Source organism: Canis lupus, chromosome 25, assembly GCF_011100685.1.
Source record: "Canis lupus familiaris isolate Mischka breed German Shepherd chromosome 25, alternate assembly UU_Cfam_GSD_1.0, whole genome shotgun sequence".
Lineage (NCBI taxonomy): Eukaryota > Metazoa > Chordata > Mammalia > Carnivora > Canidae > Canis > Canis lupus.
In genome coordinates this window covers 51036611-51061373 of record NC_049246.1, presented here as the reverse complement: position 1 = coordinate 51061373, position 24763 = coordinate 51036611, and the positions used below count along the sequence as shown (strand labels likewise).

The 24763-nt window shown below is 65.9% G+C and overlaps 1 protein-coding gene across 2 annotated transcripts in view; it reads left to right on the top strand.

The window, feature by feature from the left end:
* The window catches only part of MAB21L4 (mab-21 like 4), a 35463-nt gene extending 14593 nt beyond the window's left edge, over positions 1–20870 (top strand). The window contains exons 3-7 of one of the 2 annotated variants that reach the window (XM_038574425.1): positions 2416–2494; positions 17126–17351; positions 18366–18519; positions 19278–19634; positions 20375–20870. In XM_038574425.1, coding sequence (XP_038430353.1) covers positions 2464–2494; positions 17126–17351; positions 18366–18519; positions 19278–19634; positions 20375–20467 — 861 coding nt within the window. In that variant the 5' untranslated portion in view covers positions 2416–2463 and the 3' untranslated portion in view covers positions 20468–20870. Of the gene's footprint in view, positions 1–2415; positions 2495–13549; positions 14684–17125; positions 17352–18365; positions 18520–19277; positions 19635–20374 lie in introns of those variants that run through there. The other variant, XM_038574424.1, reaches the window with a different exon arrangement.
* The last annotated feature ends 3893 nt before the right edge of the window (positions 20871–24763 follow it).

Below are 24763 nucleotides of genomic sequence, written 5' to 3'. Positions count from 1 at the left end.
CTCCGCGCTCCCTCGGGCATCCCAGGCGCCACCCGCTGACGGGAAGGGCAGCAGCGGCATAAACTTGACTCATTCCTAACATTTACAGAGGGTCACTTATTAGCCGAGACGTCCCAGGAGGCGCTGGGGGCGTAATGGGTTCCAGCTGTGGCCGGTGCCTGCGATGGGCCGCGGCCCAGCTGGAGCCGAGGGGGCGCGGTGGGGGGCACGGGGGGGGGGGGGAGGGACGGGGCGGTGTCGAGGGCGGGGAAGGGGCAGGGGCGGGAGGGGAAGGGGGAGAGGCCTGGGGCAGGGGCAGGGGCAGGGCAGGGTGGGGAGGGAGGGGCAGGCCCTGGAGGGGAGGGGCAGGGGCCGGGAGGAGAGGGGGCAAGGCCTGGGGCAGGGGCGGGACGGGGAGGGCGGGGTCAGGAGGGGAAGGCCCGGGAGGGGGAGGGCCGGGAGGGGGAGCGGGAGGGGGAGAGGCCTGGGGCAGGGGCAGGGGCAGGGTGGGGAGGGAGGGGCAGGCCCCGGAGGGGAGGGGCAGGGCCCGGGAGGGGAGGCGGAGAGGCCTGGGGCAGGGGCGGGACGGGGAGGACGGGGAGGACGGGGTCAGGAGGGGAGGGAGGGGCAGGAGGGGCAGGCCCGGGAGGGGAGGGGCGGGGCCTGGAGGGCGGGGCCGAGCCGAGAGGGGGCGGGGCCTGGAGGGGCGGGGCCTGGAGGGCGGGGCCGAGCCGAGAGGGGGCGGGGCCTGGAGGGGAGGGCCGAGCCGAGAGGGGGCGGGGCCTGGAGGGCGGGGCCTGGAGGGCGGGGCCGAGCCGAGAGGGGGCGGGGCCTGGAGGGCGGGGCCTGGAGGGCGGGGCCGAGCCGAGAGGGGGCGGGGCCTGGAGGGCGGGGCCTGGAGGGCGGGGCCGAGCCGAGAGGGGGCGGGGCCTGGAGGGCGGGGCCGAGCCGAGAGGGGGCGGGGCCTGGATGGGCGGGGCCTGGATGGGCGGGGCCGAGCCTGGGGGCGGGGCCTGGAGGGCGGGGCCGAGCCGAGAGGGGGGCGGGGCCTGGATGGGCGGGGCCTGGAGGGGCGGGGCCGAGCCTGGGGGCGGGGCCGAGCCGAGAGGGGCGGGGCCTGGGTGGGCGGGGCCTGGAGGGGCGGGGCCGAGCCTGGGGGCGGGGCCGAGCCAGGAGGGGCGGGGCCAGGAGCGGCGGGTGCGGGTCGGGGCGCACCCCGGGGAGCCTGGGCGCGCAGGCGGGTCCGGAGGAGGCTCGGGCTGGGCCCCGTCCTGCCACGACCTGGGCGCCGCCCGACCCGGGGCCTCCTGTGAGACGGGAGGGGGCATCCCAGAGCCCCGGCCACGGCCTTGCGGGTCCGAGCCCACTCACGCGGGGCGACCTCCCAACCTGCCCTTGCGGCGACCCCGAGTGGCTCCCCAGGCCGTGCGGGCGGCCCGGGCCGGGGCTGGGGGACAGCCCGCGACGGGCGCAGAGGATGGGCCTAGGGGAGCCTGGCGCCTTCGGGGGCGGGGAGGACGCGGCTGCCCGCACCCTTGGGTGGCCCCGACCCCTGAGCCCAGTGGCAGCCCCGAGCCAAGCTCCCACAGTGCCGCCGTGTGGCTGCCGGTGGCCCCGCAGGGCACGCGCCCTGGGGATCGCTTAGCACACTTGTTGCACACTTGTCCCGAGAGGGCGGGTTTCCCCTGCACCCCATGGGTGACGAGGCTCACCCCGGCTCGGGCGCTCACGAGAGGCACGACCCACCCGCCCGTGGGCCCCGCGCCTCCCCAGGGCAAGCTGGCCTCAGGTGCCCTCCCGGGTGAGGCTGGCACTTCCCGGAGCCCAGGCTGGTGGCAGGGGACAGAGAGCCCGGCCCCCCGCCTCCGGCCTCTGTGCCCGGCCTCCTGCCTCCTCCTTGGAGGCCGGCCGCCGCCAGGAGCGGGCACAGCTCGGAGAAGCACATCCGAGGCCTGGGCCGCAGCCAAGTCCGGCTACCAGACGTCCACTGGCCACTTTTCCGTGGCGTGACCCGCCGCACAGAGGACGCAGGCCGGGTGGGGGGTGCCTGCCAGGCTCCGCGTCCTCAGGAAAGAGCTTCTCTGTGTCGGGGTAACACCTGGCCCTACGTGCTGTGCCTGGGCGCTGCCCGGTGTAGGTTTCTGTGCGTTTGTGAGCCTCGGGGGCCCTGGGAGTCCCCCCACCCCGGGAGCAGGGTCATGCTTCCTACGGGTGTCAGTGTGGTCCTCACCTCATAATGGGTGGGAGATCCGGGCCAGGCACTGAACGGGCGTTTGGGAGCGAGGGGCACACGTGGTCACTTGTCTCTGTGCCCCCTGCCCGAGCCCCCAGCATGGTCAGTGCTTGGCGCAGGTCACTATGGGAATGACGGGAAACCTAGCCTAACGCAGAAATCACCGGGGGGCCTGTTGACCATGCTTGCTCCTGTGTCCCCAGGGCCGCACAGACTTCCCAGAGCCAGGCCAGGCCAGGTGGCCTCGAAGGATGAGGAGTCCCACAGCCAGAGGAGGCACAGGTCAGGTGTTCAGGCGGGGGCAACAGCGGCAGCAGGATGGGTCGTCAGTCCGTGTGGGGCCGGGGGACGAGGCCACAGGGAAGGTGGGGAGCAAGGCAGGAGAGGACAGGGCGAGGGCCTTGATCGCCTGCCCCCTTGACGGCTGTGCAGCCACTGTCCCCTCGGACCCCGGGGTGGTGGTGGGGCGAGCGAGGTTCTGAATGAGGAGGGGGTGGGGGCCACCTGATTAGCGCGGCTGCTCCGTCTGACCAGGTGTGATGTGACCTTGGCCGCGGCAAGGCCCGCGGGGGGGGAAGGTTCGGAGATGGGCTGGCGCCGCTGTCCCTGGCTTGCGTGGGAACGGCACGGGGCTCGGCCCTCGGCAAGTGACCGCGGCGTGACGATGCCCTCAGACCACCCCAGCTCCTGTCCCGTGGGGGACCCTGCAGGTTCTGGCCCCGGGGACCCGTCTCACGCCCTGATACAGATGAGGATACTGAGGCACAGTCGGTGACAGAGCCGGCTCCGGAACTGGGGCACCTCGCTGCCCTCCCTGCTGCTCGGGGTCTGTGCCCATGCCCTGCCCTCCTCCCCCGGGACCTCCCCTGTCCCCCCCCCTCCACTCTCAGGGCCCCCCACTCTGGCAAGGCGTTTAATCTCTTTGGTGACAGAGATTCCAGCACGAGGCCTTCCCTTCTCCTGGGGGACCTCCGGGGCACGCGCAAAGGCAGCGATGCGGGATTGGCCCTCCAGGAGGGGCCCCCGGAGGAGGAGCTGGTGGTGGCCGTGGGCCGGCGGGCCAGCTCCCCGCGGCTACCATTTACAGAGCGACAGCAGCGGCTCATGTCAGGTGTCCAGGAGCAAGTGTAATAACTGAGCACGCGCAAGACCTGTTCATTGACAACCGCGCGGAGCAAAATCTAAAAACACAGAACAAGCGCTTCATCAAACAAGACGTTGCTCGTGTCCACGAAGTAGAAGAGACCCCACGTCCCGGAGATGGCCGATCTCCTCGCCTTAGCTACATCCCATGAAATCCCAGTCCAACCCAATCTGGCGGAGTTTTCCTTTTGTAGAAATTGAAAACTGATTCTAAAATCCATTTGTAAATGAAGAGTCAGAAGGATGAAGGTGACCATGAAGAATAAAGCTGGAGGGCGGGCGTAGGCTCGCGGGGGGCCGCGTCCCGGGCCTGCAGCAGCTCAGCCAGCCAGGTGCTGGGGTACGGGCCCGGGACCAGCGGGGGGGGTGTACCTGTGACCCCGCACATGCAGGCACCGTGCACAGGCGTGCACACACGCTGCTGCGTGACAAAGGTGACGCGGGTGGTCAGGGCTTTTCAGTGCAGGAGTGGGGGGAGGGCCACTGGGTATTCAGATCAAGAAACAAGAAAGCTTTTAGTTTCAAATATTTTCTGAATATTGATTGATTGATTGATTGATTGGTTTTAGGGGGTGAGGGGCAGGGGGCTAAGGAGAGGGAGTCCCAAGTGGACTCCGCTGAGCACCCAACAGGGAGCTCCACGTGGGTCTCAATCCCACGACCCTGAGATCACGACCTGGGCTGAAACCAAGAGTTGGGCGCTTCCCTGACCGCCCGGCCCCCCCAGGCGCCCCAAACAAGAAGGCCTTTAAAATAAATGTAGAGGAACGTGTTCGTGACTCCGGAGTGGGCTAAGCGTGTTTCTCAGCACGCCAGGATCGCTGACGTAAGAGAGCAAAGAATCGATCAGTTGTGCTTTAGGAGAATCATGAGCTTCTGTGCGTCAAGAGATGCCACTGCAGGAAGCAGGAGGGCCGCTCGCGGCAGATACGGGGGGGGGGGGTTCACCCAGTAAGGCACTCGCTTCCGGTGACCCAAGTTCCTATTAATACTTCGATAACAGAAAATGGACATTTGAGAGCAGACGCTTCACAGAGAGGATAGATGTGAGGGCCCCATAAATACGCTGCAATGTAGGGGCACCTGCGCGGCTCAGTCGGGGGAGCGTCTGACTCCCGGTGTCAGCTCAGGTCGTGGCCTCAGGGCCGAGGGATCGGGCTCTGCATCGGGCTCTGTGCGCAGCGCGGAGTCCGCTTGAGATTCTCTCTCCCTCTCCGCCGCCCGCCCCTCGCCCGTGCACGAGTGCACGCTCTCCCTCAGATGAGTGAGTCAGATCTTTAAAAAAATGCCGGAATGCCACATGGTCACCAGGTAAATAAGTGGCGGATCCCGACGCAGCCCCGCGGTGCGCCCGCCGTCAGGGCAGGATGCAGTCGCCGAGGGGCTGCGGGGCCGGCAGGGCTACACAGGCGCCCGCGTCCCCGGGGTCGCGCCCTTCGGGAGCCGCTCAGCGGCATCGGCCAGGCCCCGCACACGGAACCCGCGGCCTGGCCTTTCCACGAGGGCGCAGGCCTCCGACAAAGGGGATTTATGGGGCCCCCGCGGATCCGGGCCGAGTGCTCGTGGGCGGCGTCACGCGGGGCCGCGGGGGAGACTCCGCAAATGGCCGTTTGTACAACAGATAGAGAGCGAGGGATGTGCACACGGTGCACCCCTGCGCCGCGGCAGAGCGAGCAAGAGGCCACCGCGGGCTGCCTTCCGGGGGCATTGCACGGGCCGAGCCATGCTCAGGGAGTGGTGCACACGGGCACACGCTGTACACACACACGGGCACACGCTGTACACACACACGGGCACACGCTGTACACGTGCCCACACGAATGTATCTTTAGGAACAGGCAAGACCAGCCTATGTCGGGGGGCGGCTTCTGGATTCTGAGACGTGGCGCCAGCCGCTCGGTTACGCTGCACACTTAGGGTGTTCTGCGTGTTTCTGGACGCCTGCAATAGCACTTCAACCCAAAGGGGAAAATAAATCACTGATTCTTTTTTTTTTCTCTCAGAGGCCAGTTCTTTGACTATGGGATCGACTCCTTCCCCCACCCTTGTGGGCAATGTCTTTCCATCCGCTCTCCAATCTACCGCAGCCCCACCCGGGGCTGCCCCCGCCCCCAGGGAGCCCCTCCACCCACCAACCTGCATATCCCTTTATTCATCCATCCTCGGATCTACACTTTGGCGAACTGCAGCTTGTTCCAGCGTGCCGCGTGTTCGTAAATAAGGTTTTGTTGGAGAATAGTTATACCCATTTGTTTCCGTATTGTCCATGGCTGCCTTCGTGCTGCAGCAACAGAGTGGAGTGGTTGCTACAGAGACTTCACGGTTTGCAGAGCCCGGAATATTAATTATTGGCCCTTTCCAGAAAAAGTTCGCCAACCTTCACTGTCTTCCATCTGTCCACTCGTCCCATTGTATCATACCCCGTGCCGTGCCACATCAAGACATCCCATCCATCCCATCCCATCCCATTCCATCCTTCCCATCTGATCCAACCCAACCCAACCCAACCCACCTCATCCTCTGTCACGTGCCTCACACATTCCTCCAGCAAGCCTTCCCTCTTCCTTACGTATCAGTGATTTTTCTCTCTTTTGGACCATTCTTAGTGGACCAAACTGTTTAAATTTATATCCCTCTTTAAAAAAAAAGGTGTTGCTCCTTCCTGCGCCTTGAGGTATCCTTGGAGTCAAGGTCACCCACGACCTCCATGTTGCCAAGCCCAGTGGTCCAGGGTCTCCCTCTTCCTGGATGTGTTGGCAGCATTTGGGTCACCATCTCCTCCTGAAACACTCGCGTCCTGATGCCACCTGCCTCAGCTGTTCTCACCTCACTGGCCACCCGTCTTGGTCTCCTTGGCTGGTTCCCTCTTGCGTCTCCCATCTCGAAGTGTGGGCGTGCTCCATCTCCTCTTTCTGTGCACACTCACCCGGTTACCCACACGCCCACACTCCAAATGTCTATTTCCAGCGTGGAGCTCCCCGCCCCCCGAGGCCAGGCCACATGCCCACTCACCTCCCTGCCTCCCTGTGGGTGCTAATGGGCTTTTCTGCTCTAAGACATTCCAAACAAAACCTCTGAGCCCAATATTGGCAAACGAGGCGTAGAAAAACGATTTACAGGGCAGCCCGGGGGGCTCAGCGGTTTAGCGCCGCCTGCAGCCCAGGGCATGATCCTGGAGACCCGGGATCAAGTCCCTGCAAGGAGCCTGCTTCTCCCTCTGCCTGTGTCTCCGCCTCTCTCTGTGTCTCTCATGAATAAATAAATAAAATAAAAATCTTAAAAAAAAAAAAGAAAAGAAAAACGATTTACAAATCTCTGTATGTTTGGAAATTAGGCTATTTATACCTCTGGATAGCCCATGGATAAAATCACAAGGGAAATTTGGACACAGTTTGAACTGGACACTAATGAAAATTATTATCTCAAAATTTTTGTATTTGAGAGACGGTGGGGGGCGGGTAAGCGTGCACGGGGGTGTGCCGAGGGAGAGACGGGAAGATGGAGAGAGAATCTGAGGCAGACTCTGCACCGAGCCCGACCTGATCCCACGACGGCAAGATCACATCCTGAGCTGAAACCAGGAGTCGGACACTCAACCGACGGAGACACCCAGGTGTCCCGTTAAAATAAAAAAAAAAAAATTTTTTTTTGTAAAGAAAATCTGTAAATGAATGAGCTAAGCACACATCTTGAAAGATTAGATGAGCAACAACCCCAAAGAACTGAGAAGCAAAGGAATAATAAATATATACGTTAAGGAAACAGAAGATAAAAACACCGTAAAGAGGATCAACAAGGGCCGAAATCAAAGAAACAGGGGCACGGCTTCGGGGTGACCCGCACCTCTCCATGTGCCCGGATGCCCCCGAGTGGCACACCGACGCCCCGGGTGTCCCGCTCCCCAACCCCAGGGCCGGCGGCCACCCTGCTTCGGATCCTCAGCCGAACGGCAGCAAGAGGATATCAGGAACAACTTTTGCACGGAAATTTGAAAATTTAGATATTGCGGACAAATTCCTGGGAAATCATTAATCGAAACCTACCCCCGAAACATCCTGGCACGTCCGGTAGCTCTTATCTTAAGGAGCCGAGACCCGGATCGGCTCCCTGCCGACTGGCCCCTGAGCCAGGGCAGTCCCGCGGGGGCGCGTCTGCCGCTGTCGGCTCGGGGTGCCCCACCCTCCGAGATCCCGGATCGGAGCGGACGGCCGGGGCCAGGCGCCCTAGGGTGCGGTGCAGGCGCTGCCGGGGGCCCCCCCAGGCGTGGGGAGTGTGTGCAGGCCGGGTCACACGCAGGCCACGACCTCCAGCCACACCCCTGCCTGGGCCCTCGGTCTGCGGCGCCTCCAGCCCTCGGGCCCTGCCTCCCCGTCTGGACAGGCCTATCTGGGCGTCTCGGCGCCGGCCTGCTGCGCCCTGGGGGGTGGCACCCAGATCCCCATCGCCACACGCAAATAACAGGTGTCGGCTGGACGGGCAGAGGGCCCTCGGCCGGGCTCCCTGTGGCTTTCAGGGGACAGTTCCCCGCAGGCAGTGGGGGCGGGGGGCGGCTGCGTCTGCCAAGCACCTGTGCCCACTGCCAGACAAGGGCCCCAGGAACCGCCGGTAACCATAGCGACGTGGCTGGGGGGGGGGCAGCCTCTCTTCTGGAATCCAGAGTGGGTGATGGGGCCCCGTGTGGCTGACGGGAGTCGACGGCTGCGGCCAGCTCTCGAGGCGGGAGCGTGGGGATGGACGCCCCGTGGGAGCCGGACTCGGTCACCCGCCCGGGGCCTTGTTTTGTCCTGTCGCATCACCCGGTTCAGGGGTCCCGTCCCACCGCGTTCTATCCCGTGTGGACATCCGTGTGCGTGCGCCCGAGGCGACCCGGTGTTACTGCATCACACGGCACCAGCTGTGGGCCATTACTGTCCTCTGGCGACCTGGGCTGTTTACCTGGGGCCGCGTCAGCCCGGCAGCCAAGTCTGAGGTCTAGGACGCGGGTTCGTTAACCACTGAGTCAGCCGGGGCGGCAGGGTTCACTGGGATCCCGGGGGCCGTCGGGTGGGGCGGCCTGGAGCGGTGGGCGCTGTGGGGGGCTGGCGGGGCCGAGCAGAGCGCCCGCTCAGGGAGCCAGGGCCTGAGGCCAGGAGGGGCGGGGGGTGGGTGCCCGTCCCCGCTGCTGCTGCGCTGCGGTGGCTGCTCGGAGGGCCGCGCACGGAGAAGGCGGAAGTCACGGAGCAGATCCTGGGGTGACCGCACCCACCCAGCGGGGCGGCCCCCACCTCTGCCACAAGGGAAGCGTGAGTGAGATCCCGGAGCGGGGTCCCAGCGGGGCAGGGTCCCTGTGCGCACCCCCTGCCGCCCCACGGTGTGCGGGCCGGGAGCCGAGGCCCAGAGGAGGGGCGGCCGGCCTGAGCCACGCCGCGGACGGGGAGGCCGGGTGCTGGGTCCAGTCCCTCCTGGGCCTCTCTCCGGAGCCGAGGCTGCGCTTGCGTGTGTATGAGTGTGCGCATGCCCACGCTGACCATGTGAGCGCCACGTGCCCCTTGGAGCCGGGGAGGTGTGGCCCCTCTGGGCACCCTCCCAAGGTGCCCTCGGAGCCTACGCCCAGGAGGGTGCTGGAGGGCGGGCGCCCCACTGACCTGGATCACGGCGTCCAGCCCGGGTGGGGACTGCGGCGCAGCGGCCTCCCCATCGCCGGGCTCGCTGGAGGCGGAGCTCATCTGGGTCGGATGCTCGGGGGCCGGGGTGGGGGGCCGGGGCTGGGGGGCACAGGGCTCGGGGGGCCGGGGCTGGGCCGCCCGGTGAGTCTCCTCCTGGAGCCCTGGCCGGGCCGGACCTGCTTCAGGGCAGCAGCTGCACACCTGCGGCACCTGGCTCCTCCGTCAGGGCGCCCAGCTGCCCCCTCTGGGTTGGCGACCTGAGTGGCCAGCTAAGGGCAGAGGCGTTGCCTTGGCAACCACGACGCAGGGATTGAGTTTCCCTGGAAACAGGAGTGCCGCCCTGTTGCCGTGGGGACCGCAGAGTGCTGTTGTCTGGAAGCCGTTTCCTGGAGACCTGGAGGCGCCCTGGTGGCGCTGTGCACCGGAGCCACCGCGCGGGGCAGGGGGCTGGCCTCCCCCAGCCTTGGGCCGCACCCGCCCGGCCTTCCAGGGGCTTCTCCCTGGACCAACTGTGCTCAGGGGTGGACTCCCGAGGGAGGATCGTACACTGTGGCATTTTCCCCAACACCTGGCAAAGAACTTAGGGGTCATTGGTGGGGTGGTGTCCCCAGAGGGCCGGACGAGGCCCCCAGGTAGGAGAAAGCACCGCCCAGGGACGGAGGGAAGCCCCGTCGTCCTAAGCCCTGCTTGTGGACTCGCCCTCCGGGCTTGGCTTCCCTCTGGAGCCCCCACCCCCACCCCGGGACCACCTGCTCTGGGGGGCATTTGTGTCTAATTGGGGGGGCGGGACCCAGTCCCGGGGGGCGAGGCAAGGGGAGGGACGGGCACAGACCTGCACCCGGTCCCCGGGGTCTCCCAGGGCCTCCTGAGCCAGCGGCCCCCCGCCCCCTGCCCGGCTGCACCCCTCCCAGCAGAGACCGTCTTGAGCGGGGGCGACCCCCGTGACCCCCAGAGTGCGCGCTCCTCGGAGGCTGCCCGCCCGGGCAGGGCCAGAGGGACCCGTCCTGAGGAACACGGCGCGGTGCTGCCATCCGCAAGGCCTCTGCCCACTGCCCCCGGGGCGACAGCCACACGAGTGGCCGTGCGGGGACGGGCGGGCCCTCGGGTGGACGGAGCCCCATGGGCGTGCGGGGCTGGCCGTAGCCTCCGGCTTCCCCCGGGCTGTGGCTGGGGCACCTCCCGCACCCAAGGCTGTCTATGGCACCCCCACCGCCGCGAGGTGGGCCGGGGGCTCGGGGGCTCGGGGGCTCGGGGGCTCCGGGGCACAGCCACCTCCGCGGTGTGGGGCAGCGTGTAATGGGGGCGCGTGTCCCCGCGGGCATCCTGGCCTGCCCCGCCCCCACGCACCCCAGCGTTCCCCTCGGCCCGGGCCCCCCAGCCCTCCCGCCAGCCTCCGCCCCTGCACCCTGTCCAGGCCCTTATAGGATCTGGACGTCCATTCCAAGCTTCCTGGCCTGGGGTCCCTGCTCGTGGCTCCCGGTCCCCGGCTGTCACTGGACAAGAAGGAGAGCCTCTGACAGGGCAGCCCTGGGCCTGGGCCCAGCCCCGCGGAATGTTCCGGAACGGAGGCAGGCAGCGCCCCCGTGGGGTGGGCAGGGCCGGGCTCAGGAGGACCGTGTCCGCCCTGCCCAGGGCCACCAGCAGCCGCCCCACCGGATTCAGACCCTCCTGGGCGTCCCGGCTTCCCGGTGCGAGGGCCACCCCGTGCCCTTGGCGGCATCTCTTGTGCTCGCCCCGACACACGGGCCGCGGGCGGGTGCAGCAGGGCCTGCGGGGACGGGACACGCGGCCCCGACACGCCCCGGGAGGACGGGTCACTCGCAGGGCAACCCCAGAGGAGGCGGGAGGCTTCCAGGGAGCGCTGCCCCCCCCCCAGCCCCCGCCCAGCCCCGGGGCCTCCCGGCCCGCCCTCCGCTCCCCTGCCAGCTGCCAGCCAGTCTGCGCCTGGGGACTCCTCCCCAGGAGCTGCCCCCCCGCACGGCCAGCCGTCGGCCAAGTGTCCATGGACGAAGGGCGGATCAAGGGAGGTGCCACTCGGGAGGGGACCGGGACACGGCCGCCAGGACCAGGGACTGCCCGGCCCCCGCGGGCGTTGGGCTCCGTGGAGCGAGCGTCGCCACAGCACTGACCCACGGCCACGAGGTCCTTAGACGGGACGGCGGGCGTCCGTGGCTCCGGATCCTGGGGCCGTGACCTCCGGCCCCGCATCGGGTGCAGAGACCTCTTAAAAATAAAATCCTAAAATAAAAAAATCATGGAGACAGAACGAGGGTGGCGGTGGGTGCGGTGGGTGCAGTGGGTGCCGGGTGGGGTCAGGGGAACGGGGAGGGGGTTTTGGCGGCGGCAGGCGGGGGGAGGGGGAGTTATTCTTCCACGAGGAGGACGGAGTTTCAGTTTGGGGCGGGGTCCTAGAGGCGGGCGGAGAGCTGGAGGCGCCCAGTGTGAAGGTCCCTCCTGTCACGGGGCTTGACATTTGAAAATGGTTAAGATGGTACATTTTATGTTTATTCATCATCGTAAAAAACACAAAACCAGACCAAACTCAGGCCTGCCTACAGCACCTGGGGGCGCCGCGCTCCGTGGCTCCCCGACGGTCTGCGCCTGAGCTGCCGGGCGGACCCAGGCTCTAGCGGGCAGCGGGGAAGTCGGTCTGGTCCCCGCTGGCCCCCGGGCCCCGGACGGACAGACCTGGGTCGCTCCCAACCGCGCGTCAGTGCCCCCGCCTCTCTGCCCGGGGCCTCCTTCTCGGGCCCCCTTCCCCGGGGAGCCCCCAGGACTCCGTCTGGGGTGGTGGCCGCCCCCGGCCCCCTTCTCGCCTCCGGAAGCTTCACGGCCCCGCGTCCGCCCCGTTGCTCGTGCCGCTGGCTGGGGTGGCCACGTCCGGGAGACCGTGCTGGCCGGCCGCGCCCCTGCTTCTCCTGGGGCGACCCTGAGCGCCCGCAGACACCCGGACGGCCACCCCTCTGCCGCCCCCAGTCACAGGGGCCCCCGGCTTCCTGCCCCGCAGCCCTCAGTGCCCTCCATCCGCCACCTCCGGGTGCAGCCCCACGTGCGCCCTGCTTGATGGCAGGGGTGGGGGGTGCCGGCCTTTATGCCAGAGCGGTCTCTGCGAGGGAAGGCAGCGAACTCCCACCCCGCCCCCCTGCACCACCCCCTGACCCACCCCTTGACCCGCCCCGCCCCCTGCACCCCTGCACCCTCTGACCTGCCCTGCCCTCCACCTGCACCCCTGACCCTCCTCGCCCTCCCCCTGCACCCCCTGACCCGCCCCCCCTCCCTGCGCTTCCTGGGGGCCTTCTGCCTCAGGCCCTCGCCCCTTCCACAGACCAGGAGGCTGCGGGCCGGCAGCCCTGCACCGGACGCTGGAGGCAGCTGGGAAACGGAGCGGGGCCTTCTGAGGGGGCTCTGGGGCCGGGGAAGTGGGTGGCGCCTCACCTCCCTGCAGCAGCCTCACCCTTCCCGGGGCCACCGGGGGGCATGTGTGGCCGACGCCCCCGGGGCCTGGCAGGCAGGAACACGCCGCAGGAGCAACGAAGGCGCACTCACAGCCCCGTCCTCGGCCACTGGGCACGCGTGTCAGACCGCGTCCACCTTGACTGCGCGTCGTGGGGCCACACACGGGAGTTCGGCCGTGCTTGCGCCCGTGACGGTGGGGCTGCGGGCACCCTGGCCGCCGCTGGGGGTTGCTGCCCAGGAAGGCACCGCGCACGAGGGGTGGCCGGTCTCCCGCCAGCTGGTGGCCAAGGCGCTGTCATCACCGCCGGAGCGGGAGGCGTCTCGGGAGCCCCTTGAGGCCCGACGGCTCTGTATGTCCTGAGCGTGAGCAGCTTCTGGGCCCTTCGGCTGCACGAGCCCCTGACCCTGGGGGAGAGGCCTCCCGGGCACGACGGAGGGACCCACAGGCCCCGGGAGCCAGGGCCAGGGCAGGGCTGTGGGACCAGCTCCTCTGCAGCAACGCCCCTGCCTACCGGTCGGGTCCCTGGAGACCGAAGGACCTGTGCAAGGGGGTGGGGGGGAGGCAGGCCGGGGCGTCCGGTCCTTGAGCTGAGTGGCCGCCCTAGGACAGGGACGGACGTGCTCTGGGCAAGGCCACAGGACAGCACTGGGCCCGCTCTGAGGACGGAGAGCGTCTCTTGGTTGGCCGTGCTGTGGCTGCCCTGAGAGGTGGTGAGCTCCCCGTCCCGGGAGGTGTGGAGACGGAGGCCCAGGCCCGGGGCCTCCAAGCACCAGCACCAGGAAGTGCACGCCTTGGATGGAGGCTCTGCCCGTGGCGCCCGAGGCCCCTGCGTGGGTGGGGGTGGGGGTGGGGGCTCCCCAGGGCAGAGGGCGGGCGGCAGGCAGCGTCTCCAGGATCCCTTGTTAGGGGCTACTTCCAGGCTCGCTGTTTGCACACCCTCCAGCGGGGCACCCGGCGTCCAGGGGCCAAGGGTCGGCGGGGGTGGCTCCCCGGCTGGTCGGGACCTGCCCGCCTGAGCCTGAGCTGAGCGGGAGACAGGCTGGGCTGGGCGGGCTCCCAGCAGGGCGCTGGGGGGGCGAGGCCTTCACCCAGCGAGGCGGGGCCGGGGAGACTTCCCCCGAACCGGGGCGGCAACGGGCCTCCAGCTGCAGCCCGGGGTGGGTGCGGGCTCCCCGCAGCCTTGGGGGTTGGAAGGGAGGCCCCAGGGGGGCAGGATTCACACCCGGGCCCCCCCGAGGCGCCCCCTCTCAGCTCTCGGTCGGGCACAGGTGCCTGAGTGGGTGTTGAGGCTGCCGGGCAAGTGCAGCTGCCCAGGGGCTCCTCCCACGGGGGCTCAGGGGGCCGCCACCCGGCCTGGCCTCTGTCATCGCAGCAGTGGGGCCGCCGTGGGTCCCTGCCCCCGTGGCTGCGGCGAGGGGACCGGACACTAGGCCCCCACCCCAGGACGGCGCGGGGGAGGTGGCTGGGCCCCGGGAGGGGCGGAGTCGGGGTGACAGGAGGGAGGAGCCCCACCCCGCCCCGGGCTCCCAGTGACATTCCTGGCTGCTGGCGACTGACTCGGCCCCACCTGAGAGGCCAGGGCCGGGCCTGGCTATTTAACCGGGTGGCGGTGGCGGTGGCGGTGGCTCTGTGCTCGGGGATCCTGCTCCGCGGAGCTGGGCCCCACCTGGAGGGCAGGTGCGTCCCCCCGGCCCGCCGGCCTCAGTGTGGCCCTCTCGGGCTGCCCTGCCCCGGGCCCAGCCATGGCGGTGCAGGTGCCCCTGTGGCACCACTACCTGCGGGCCATCCGCTCCAGGGGGGCGCCGCGGGCGCGGGACTACCAGCGTGCCGAGGACGTGCTGCTCACCGTCCTGGAGCGCGTGCACGACCTGGACCCGCGCTTCCTCGTGGACTACTCCCGTGACCTGGAGGCCTTCCAGTTCGCCCTGCGCTCCTCTGAGGACCCCCTGGACATGGAGGTGCCCCTGTGCGTGGACGCCGAGGCCCTCCTGGTGGAAGAGGTGGGGGCCGCCGAGGCAGGGGACGGCCCCGCGTCCTGCCGCCTGGGGGTGTCCCGGGAAGGGCCCCGGCCCGAGCAGTGGACGGCCGACGACGTCTTCAACGTCTCCTCGGACGGGAGCGCCAAGTGCTGCGGCCACATCGTGCCCAGCAAGGTCCTGCACGTCCTCAAGGACCTTCTGGTGGCGGCCATCGTGCACTGCAGGCACCAGAGCCTCATCGCGCCAGGTAGCCGCCGAGTGACTGGGCACAGGTGTGAGGGCAGCGCGAGCGCGTGAGTGCGTGTGCAGGCGTAAGTGTGCACACGTGGGGGCGTGTGGGTGCACGTGTGCACAGACTGCGGTCTCTCAGCACCTGCGTGTCGGGGTCCGAGGTCCCTTCCAGCCCCAAACACCGCTCAGAGGACAGGTCCTGCGCTTCTGGCTCTGGCATGAGGACCCGGAGGTCACGCTGCAGCAGCCGGGACTCGTTAGGCCGCTGACCCGCCGGCAGAGGGTCCCTGCCGTCCTGGGTGCTTCTGCGAGCAGCTCCAGGCCAGGGCGACGGTCGTACGGGTGCCACACGGCATGGGTGGGAAGCCTGGGTATGTGCACGCGTGTGTGTACGGGGTCATGATCACATGTGCGTGTGCGCCTGTGCGTGTGCAGGTGTAAGTGTGCACGCATGAGCGTGTGTAGGGGCTGTGTTCGCGTGCACATGTGTGCACAGATCCGTTTTGATTTATGGTCTGGTTGCCCCTTGGTGACCTGGGCCCTGAGCAGGCCGTGCAGGGCAGGCGGGCCTCAGTCTCCCCTCCGGCCTTGCTGGTGTGATCTGGGGGGTGAGCCCCAGGGTCGGACCGGGGTCCTGGCGCCGCGTGGACTGAAAGCCCGGGACGGGAGGGTGTCCCCTGGGGCCGGAGCAAAGGCCTCGGGTTGTCCTGAAGGCGCCGGGACTGGAGCAGAGGGTCCGGCTTCCCCTGGGGGGGACGGGGGGGGGGCGGCGGCTGCCCCCGAGCGCTCACCTGGTCCCCACATCCGCCGTGATGTCAGACGACGGGGCCGGTCAGCCCATCTCAGGGACGGCGACCTGCCCCGGCTGCTCCGACTGCTCTTCCAACACCAAGGGGAGGGGCGACTTCCAACCCTGGCCGTCCCCAGACCTGCCCTGGTGGCCTGGGGCGGGTGGCCGCCCTCGCAGGGCAGCTGGGGCCCGTCATTAGGCGCGCCGAGTGCCCCCGGCCCCTTCCGCATCTTCTCTGGCCATCTTCTGAACCTTCCAATTACTGGGGCCACTTCTGTCTTCTCGGGTGACTAACGTGGCCATTCCCACCTGGCCCTGTCCCCCGCCGGCCTGCGCCCCTCCCGCTGGGGTGCGCCCTGCCCTGGGCCGCAGCCACGCTCCAAGGTCCCCGCCCTCCCGGGCTTCGCAGGCTGAGGCGGCTGGGCCCCCGCCCAGGGGCCCGGGGCGTTGGGTGTGCAGGGAAATTCCAGGCATTACTTCCTGACACTTAACCTTAAAAGGTAAGCACAGCGGCTCCAGGTGACAAGGTTCAGGCTGCTCCCACCCAGGGACGGAACCGGTGAGACCGGGCTGGGGGCTGCGGTGGGCGCGGTCGTGACAGGGCAGGTGTGGCTGGCCGCCTCCCAAGCCGTCGCCTCCGTGGCCAAAATGTGTGCCCCATGGTAGCTGAGGACACGAAGCCGCCGACGGAAGCTCTGGGGGGACACGCCTCAAGCCTGAAGCGGGGGGAGCCAGGGATCCCTGGACGCCTTCCTTCCTTTACAACTGATGGGGAAACTGAGGCTCGTTGGGGGGGCCCAGGTGGCAGGGCCATGACCTGGTCTGGGCTGGGTCCCAGGAAGAGGCTCAAGAACTACCCTATAGGAGACTGGAGGAGGGGTCTGCATGGGAGGGAAGGGGTCTGCATGCTGCATGGGGGAGGGTCTGCATGGAGAGTAAGGGGTCTGCGTGGGGGATGGGCCTGCATGGGGGGGAAGGGGCCTGCATGGGGGAAGGGGCCTGCATGGGGAGAGAGGGGGTGTGCAGGAGGTGCAGGCTCCTTCCTACAGGACCCCCAGGGCTGTGTGTGGGGTGGGACAAGGGGAAGGCGGCTCCCTCTGCTCTGTCCCTGGGGACCTTTGTCCAAGGCACGTACTGGGGACTCCCCAGGGGGCTCGGCTCCCGGGCGAGGGCCTCGCAGCCTGGCTGGGCTGGGGGAGGGAAGGGGAGACCACTCTGAACCCAGGGCTGGCCGGGGGGATAGGAGTGCCCCCCACACCACAGCTCCTCTTCCTCTCTGTGTGGTGTTGATATGTTTTGGGGGAAATGACAACTGAAGTAGAAGGCCCGGGTCTTACCAGGGCAGCCGTACACCCAGCCCCCAGCCCCATCACCCTGGGGATGTCCCCTGCTGGGTGGGTGGGGGTTCAGGGTCGGGGGGCGGGCTCGGGGCTGCGTCTGAGTAGTGAAGGGGGGCGGGCAGCACTTTCCCTGGTGTGCCGGCCGGGCTGAGGTTCTGGGGGCCCCGGGGCGGCGTGGAACCCGGGAGGGCAGGCTCCCGCACCGTCAGCCTTGGGGTCCAGGCCTTGCCGGGCGCCGGGCACCACGCGGGCCCCTCCCGACACCGGCCTCCCGAGAGGTGGGGGGGCAGTGGAGACGGCGGTTCCAGGGCCCGGCGCGTTGTTGCAGGTTCCCTGAACGCGGACAGCCTGAGGGAGGAGGAGCTGCACCTGTCCCTGCTGGTGTCCAGCGGCTGGAGGACGGTCCGCTTCCACGTCGTGCCCGTGGTTCGCAGAAAGCACCGGGTGCCCGCCCTGGAGGGGGCCCAGCTGATGCATGCGTTTCCTGGGGGCAGCTTGAGAAGGATCGTCGGCCAGGAGGTGGCCCTGGTGCCGGCTGGCGCCCAGCTCTGGAGGTAGGACGCGCCTCCTGCGCCCGTGGGTCCCGGGGAGCCTGCAGGACGGGCCTGCTGACCACTGTGAGCCCCCGGGCCCGAGCAGGAGGCCTGCGGGGATGAGGCGCGGAGAAACTGGGAAACGCAGGGGCCGCCCTGGACGGGACCCCCGCGACCCAGCCGACACCTTTGTCTCGGGCGGGAAAGTCTCCAAGAGGACAGCGACCGGTCCGGGGCCCTCAGGTGCCCAGAGCGCTCAGGAGGGGCCCCACACGGGGAGGGTGACCAGACGATCCGGAGCATCCCCCAGCGTGGGGCTGGTGCAGGTCCCCCTCGCCCACCGGCCCCGGAGCCCCGGCCACCCCCAGGGCCCCGCGGCTGCCCCCAGTCCGCGAGCTCGGTGAGGCCCTTCCTCTCTCACGTCGGCGAGAGGACATCCCGAGGTGGTGTCTGTGGGACGTAGGAGGGGGGCAGGAAGGGGAGGGTGGGCTAAGCCGTCCCGCGTGCAGGGAAGCAGGGCCGTCCATCCGGACGTCAGTGTGCAGCGCGTCGGTCCTGAGCCTCCACGAAGAGTGGGGCCCCCGGGGCCCTGGCCGCCACGGCCCAGCAAGCATGTGGGGAGCGCCCGGGTGCACAGACCCCGAGGGCCGGCCCTGCTGCTGGGGGCGGCTTCCAAGCCCCTCATGGCTTGCGGGGCTGCCCGGTGAAGGCCGCACCTCTCCAGTGGGGCCCGGACTGGACACGTCAGCCGAGCGCCAGGAGGCTCCCCGTACCCCTCCGTGTTCTGGGGCCCGGCGTCTCCATGAAAGCCCACTCTTCACATCCGACTGCCCGGCCGGGGCGGTTCCTGGGACGGGGCGGGGAGGTGGGGCACCGGGTGCCAGCCTGGACCACCCTGCGTGCACGGGCTTCTGATCCGGGGAGGCCGCAGAAGCCGGCGCTTTCCCTCCTGGGGACAAGCCGCGGCTGCAGGGGGCCCTGTGCCCCTGGCCGAGGCCCCGAGGCCGACACTGCGGTACCTGTCCTGGCCCCCAGGGTCTCCACCGACCACCTGCTCACCCGGCTGCTCGGTGCACTGGGCTCCTTCCGGGGCCACCGCCTGGACAGCCTCTCCATCCTGGACCGGGTCAACCACGAGAGCTGGCGTGACAGCGGCCAGAGCCCCGGCCTGACCTACGGCCACCTGAAGGTATGCATCGTCGGGGGGCGCGGGCGCGGGGGTCCCTGGTGGCCGCGAAGCTTACCCCCGGGGGTCCTCCCCGGACAGGAAGCGGCCTGTCCTGCAGCTGGGCCCCTCGCTGGGCTGCTGCGACGTGGCGGGAGCCGTGTCCTCCTCGGCCTTCGTGACCATCGGGTGCCGAGAAGAGTGAGGGAGCAGGGTTGGGGCGCCAGGCAGCGAAGGCGGGCAGACGGGGTCTCTGCCCGGAGCGAGCCTGGGGGGGCAGTGCTGCTCCGTGAGGGGATGGGGGCTGGCAGGGCGGCCTGACCCGGCACAGGAGAGTCCCTCTGAGCCACTCCCTGCCCCCTGCAGGCCTCCGTCCCAGCCCTGAGGGTTGCCAGCTTCCCGGGGGCCCTCGGGGTCTGCACGCTGCGGCTGCTCTTGGGGTCGGGCTGCGGGCACGTTCGGTGGGAGGGGACAGGGCGTGAGGCAGAGGCCGGAGAAGGCGAGAAGCCTCGGAATCTCCCGAGAGGGGTCCTGGGCTGGGGGCTGCGGCCCCTGTGAGCCTGGACTCAGTGGCAGCGCCCTGGGGAGTCGGGGAGCTGCCAGGATGGAGGCCGCAGGCCGGGAGGAGCTGAGACTCACCCTGGGGCATCCGGGGGGCGTGAAGTGGGGGGTGGGGGGCTGGTGGGCCGGGCCCGGGGGCCGGGGGCGGGCTGCGGTGGGCTGGGCCGCACTGGACCAGGCCGGGGCCGCCAGCGGGCGCCTGACCCCCCGAACTGCTGCAGACCGTGCTGCTGTGGGCCTCGGTGCTCTTCCCCGCGCCCGAGGACTGGGCGGAGCTGCAGGGCGCCGTGTACCGGCTGCTGGTGGTGCTGCTCTGCTGTCTGGCCACCAGGAACCTGCCGCACTTCCTCTACCCCGGCTGCAACCTGCTGCGGGACACCGGCCTGGACCTCAACGCCCTGTACCAGCGGGTGGAGCACTTCGCCAGCCAACCTGAGGCGTCCCTGCGTATCCACGTCACCCACCTGGGCCGCAGCCCCCCACCGCGCATCGGCAACGGGGTCAAGGCGCTCCTGCAGCTGCCCGCCAGCAACCCTGCCTACTGGGCCACCGCCTACTTCGACGTCCTGCTGGACAAGGTGGGCAGGGCCGGCCGAGGGCGTCCCAGGCAGGCCCAGGGCAGCATGCAGGTGGGGACAGAGCCCTCATCCACACCCCCAGGGTCAGGTCTGTCCTCTGGACAGCAAGAGAGCGTCAGGGAAGGTGTGGCCTCTGGAGGTCAGACAGGCCGTGGGTGCCCCCTGCCCGTTAGTGCCCGGGAAGCAGGGCACGCGTCCGAGCCAGAACCACCCCCAAGCACACCCCTGACAAATGCTCCGTTCCTCACGGAGTCTGCTGGCCTCACGGGCTGTCCCCGCAGGTGCAGTTCCTGCTCACGCTTGGACCCAGGAGCCCCATGCTGTGTCCTTGGGACTTGGCATCCTGTGGCCTGATGTTCGGGGGTCGCCTGGCCACTCTGCTAAGCCCTCCCTCCCCTACTCCCACAGAGCCCACTCCTGCTCCTTTCCCTCGGGCCGACCTGCACCCTCACCCCAAAGGGCCAGCACCGTCTCCCTCCAGAGCACAGGGGGCTGGTGGGATGAGAGCAGGGGGGTTATGGGTGCTCAGCCCACCACAAGCACCTGCGGGGTCAGGCCCATCTGGGGGGACACCCACGTGCGAGGAAGAGCCCCTGGAGGAGAGGCCCTGGGTGGCTCCACATCTGAGGAGACCTTGCAGGCAGACCCAGAGGCAGGAGGTCCTGGCAGCTGGGGAGCACGTGCCCCTGCGAGGGGCTCTCATGACTCTGTGACCCCTCTGCCCCCCACCCCATCTGCAGTTCCAGGTCTTCAACATCCAGGATAAGGAACGGATCTCCGCCATGCAGAGCATCTTCCAGAAGACCAAGACCCTGGACAGTGAGGAGTGCTGAGCTGGCTTCCCCCGACTCAGTCTTTACCGCCCACGGCCCTGCCCCACAGAGGATCCCAGGACACTTGGGGGAGAGTGGGCTTCTCCTGAGGGGGGCGGTGGGTGGTAGGGACGTCCGCAGGGCCACCGCAGACTGTCAGGATGGCCTCGTGGGAGCCTGAGCGTGCCGGGCATCAGGCCTCTGGGAGCAGCTGCCCAAACGCCGGGCCTGGGATGAGGTGCCTTGGGTTTCACAAGATGCGTGTTGACCCATTCTGTGTGATATCATCAGACTCTCAAAACCAAGCGTCTGCATGACACCTGGAGCCCCAGCGCTTGTCCCCACCTGCGTCACGAGCCACTCTGTGGTGACGAATACTGTCTATCTGATCTCGAATAAACTCGCGCACTGGATATACACAGGGGGACGGGGCCTTCCACTTTCCGTGTATCTACGTGGAGAAGATTTCCCCCGGGGAAGCCTAGATGTACAAGAAGCTGGTGTGCACACAGACAATCCCCAACTTTCTCCAATCCCTGTAAATGACCAGCCTCTTTCCCGGTGTCACCTCCTTCTAGTTCGTAGAGGAAACTGAAGCCCACACCCGTAGCTCTGCCTGCCAACCCGGTGTCCGTCCTGTCACGGTGGAGGTGCCCCCTTTTCCTGTGTAAGGTGGCGTCTCCCCGCCTCTGACACCACCCCCTGCATCTGTTCTCCCTGCTCCATCCCCCCACTCCGCATGCTCTCATCAGCCCGTGACAGCCAGCCTGCAGCCCCTTCCCCACTGCGTTCTCACGTGAGAGTCCCAGAGACCTCCGTGTGCCCCAGCCTAACAGACATTTTCTCCTTTCCACCCTCTTCACCTCTTGGTGACATTCGTTCCTCAGCTTCCAAGCTGCAGCCCACACCCTGGCTCCAGGAAAGGGGCCTGCAACCCCACGGCAAGTGCATGTGGCAGCAACTTCCCCAGGATCCTCCACAATTTCCATGACCATGTGCCAGAATAGCCACCCATGCATGGAGCAGAGGAAATGCAGGACCCTTGAAGGCTATGGGGTGCGGGGCCTCAGCTGAGACTAATACAGGGGGATGCAAAATGCCATTAGAGTGGGGGCTTTAAGAACACAGAACCTTGGCCCAACCTATTCAGGGAGGGTACAAAGTGCCCGGGCCCACCCTGTGAGCATTTCCTCAGCGTCTGAGTGTGTAACAGGATGTGTGTTCTCAGCAGGAGCAAGAGCCTTAATGGTAGGAGAGGCCAAGGGGAAGACCAAAAGCACTTGTTTTCTCATGGCCAAAATAGTCTGGCAAAACAACCTTAGCATCACCCTGAAACACCCTGATTCACCAGTATAACCCTGGCAAAAGTCAGGAGAGTAAAAAAAAAAGAGATACTTGGGTATAAATCCGACAAAATATGTAAAATATCTCTATGAAGAAAGCTATAAAACTCTGACGAACAAAATCAAAGAAGAGGGATCCCTGGGTGGTGCAGCGGTTTGGCGCCTACCTTTGGCCCAGGGCGCCATCCTGGAGACCCGGGATCGAATCCCACGTCGGGCTCCCGGTGCATGGAGCCTGCTTCTCCCTCTGCCTGTGTCTCTGCCTCTCTCTCTCTCTCTCTCTGTGACTATCATAAATAAATAAATTTAAGAAAATAAAATTATAAAACATTTAAAAAAAATCAAAGAAGAGGTGAGAATGTGGACATACCATGCTCATGGATAGGAAGGCCCCACATTGTCAAGATGTCGGTTCTCCCCAGCCTGACCTGTACGCTCAGTGCAATCCCAAGCCCAGCAAGTCATTTCGTGGATATTGACAAACTGATTCTAACGTCATAGACTCATGACCCAGAATAGCCACCATGATACGGGAAGAGGAGAACAAATTTGGAGGACCAACAGTACCTGACCTCAAGACTTCCCATAAGGCTATAGTCCTCGTGACAGTGTCATATCAGTCAGACAACAGACAAATAGGTCAGTGGAATGGAATATAGAGCCAGAAATAGACTCACAGAAATAGAGCCAACTGATCTTTGACAAAGCAGCGAAGGCAATGCAACGGCGCAAAGATAGGCTCTGCAACAAATGGCGTTAGGACAACTGGATGTGCACATGCAAAACGATGAAGCTAGACACAGACCTTACACCCTTCTCAAAAATTAGCTGAAAATGGGTCATAGACATCAATGTAAAGCAAAAAAACAAAAACAAAAACAAAAACCAAAAAACAAAAAACCTATAAAACTCCTGGAAGATAACATAGGAGGACACCTAGATGACCTTGGGCGTGGTGATGACGTTTTAGCTACAGCACCAAAAGCACGATCCATGAGAGAAAGAATCAGTCGACTGAACGTCACTGAAATTAAAATCTCCTGCTCTCTGAAAGATGATGTCGAGAGAGTAAGACAAGCCACAGACTGGGAGAAAATATTTGTAAAAGACACATCTGACAAATTATTGTTATCCAGAGTATATATTAAAAAAAAAAAAAAAACCCCACCTCTTCAAACACAACAAGAAAGCCAACAACCTGAGTAAAAAATGGCTCAATGGTTGAGTGTCTGCCTTTGGCCCAGGGCATGACCCCGGGGTCCTGGGATCGAGTCCCACGTTGGGCTCCCTGCATGGGGCCTGCTTCTCCCTCTGCCTGTGTCTCTGCCTCTCTCTCTCTCTCTCTCTCTCATGAATAAATAAAAATCTTAAAAAAAAAAAATTAAACGCACTTTTACCATACACCATCCAGCCATGGCATTCCTTGGTATTTACCCAAAGGAGCTGAAAACTCATGTTTGCACAAAACCCTGCACATGAATATTTACAGCCGCCGTAAACCTGGAAGCAGCAAGATGCCCTTCAGTAGGTGACTGGATAAATAACCTGGTCCATCCAGACAACGGGATATTACTCGGTGCTAGAAAGAAATGTGCTGTCAACCCAGGAAAAGACGGGAGGTACTTAAATGCTTGTGACGAAGTGAAAGAAGTCGTTTTGAGAGGCTGCATCCTGTAGGATTCCAAGTCTGACATTCTGGAAAAGGCAACACCACGGAGACAGTGAAAAGATCAGCGGTTGCCATGGGTGAGCAGGGAGGAGGGGGTGGGAGGGATGAAGAGGTGAAGCACGGAGGATTTCAGGGAGGTGAAAATCTCCGTATGATACCATATGGACGGGTCCAAGTCATTGCACACCTGTCCAGACCCTGTAGAGGGGACACCACCGAGAGTGAGCCGTAATGTGCACGACGGGCTTTGGGCGATGATGGTGATGAAGTGTCTGTGTGGGTTCATCCGTAATAACCCACGTACCATCGGGTGAGGGGTGTCGGTGCCTGTGTAACGAGGGGCAGCAGGTTTATGGGAAATCGCTACACCCTCCTCTCCATTTTGTCATGTATCTGAAATTGTCCCCCAAAGGAAAGTCTTTAAAAAATAAAATAAATGTGGGGATCCCTGGGTGGTTCAGCGGTTTAGCACCTGCCTTTGGCCCAGGGCGTGATCCTGGAGACCCAGGATCGAGCCCCGCGTCGGGCTCCCGGCATGGAGCCTTCTCCCTCCTCCTGTGTCTCTGCCTCTCTCTCTCTATGTCTATCATAAATAAGTAAATAAATAAATCTTTAAAAAAAATAAACAAAATAAATGTGAAATGTCTAAAATCACCTGCATCATGGTGAATGACACCATGATGAGCCAAGCGGCTCCGCTGGGAGCTACAGACTCAGAACCAGGGCAGCACGGCGGAAGGCCCTGCGTGGCAGCTGACCGCGCACGGCTCCCTTCCAAGCCCCGCTGGAGAGGACGTTACAAACGACTCGAGTTCGCCTGGAAGAGGCCTCAATGTCCGCTCAAGGTTGCCCCAGGCGGGGGTTGACCCCCCCTGCTCGGTGTCACGACATAGGCCTCCTGGACCCTCGTCACCTGGCCTGGTCCCGTAGAGCATCTCGCTCACGATACCGACCACATCATGCTAATAAGACCTGAGGAGCGTTGACCGGCCAGCGCTTCGGATGCCTCGTAAGACGGTTTTATCCCGGAGGGTGGGCGATGAACGCTAGTCTCAGGGTCTGTGTCACAGCTGAAGATTCGAGAGGCTCGGTGGCCTGGGCACGCCAAGCCGAGACATGGCTTCTAAGGAACAGCCGAAGCGTTTACCCCTTGCCGCCCCGGCCGTGATGAGCCGGGCAGTGCTGGCCGGGCCTCCTTGGATTTGCAGATGGCGTGCACCTCGCTTGGCGTGTCCGCCTGTCGGGGCCTCAGAGGCTGTCAGTCCTGAGTGCGGCCAGAGCGCGGCAGGTTCATGCAAGGGTGCC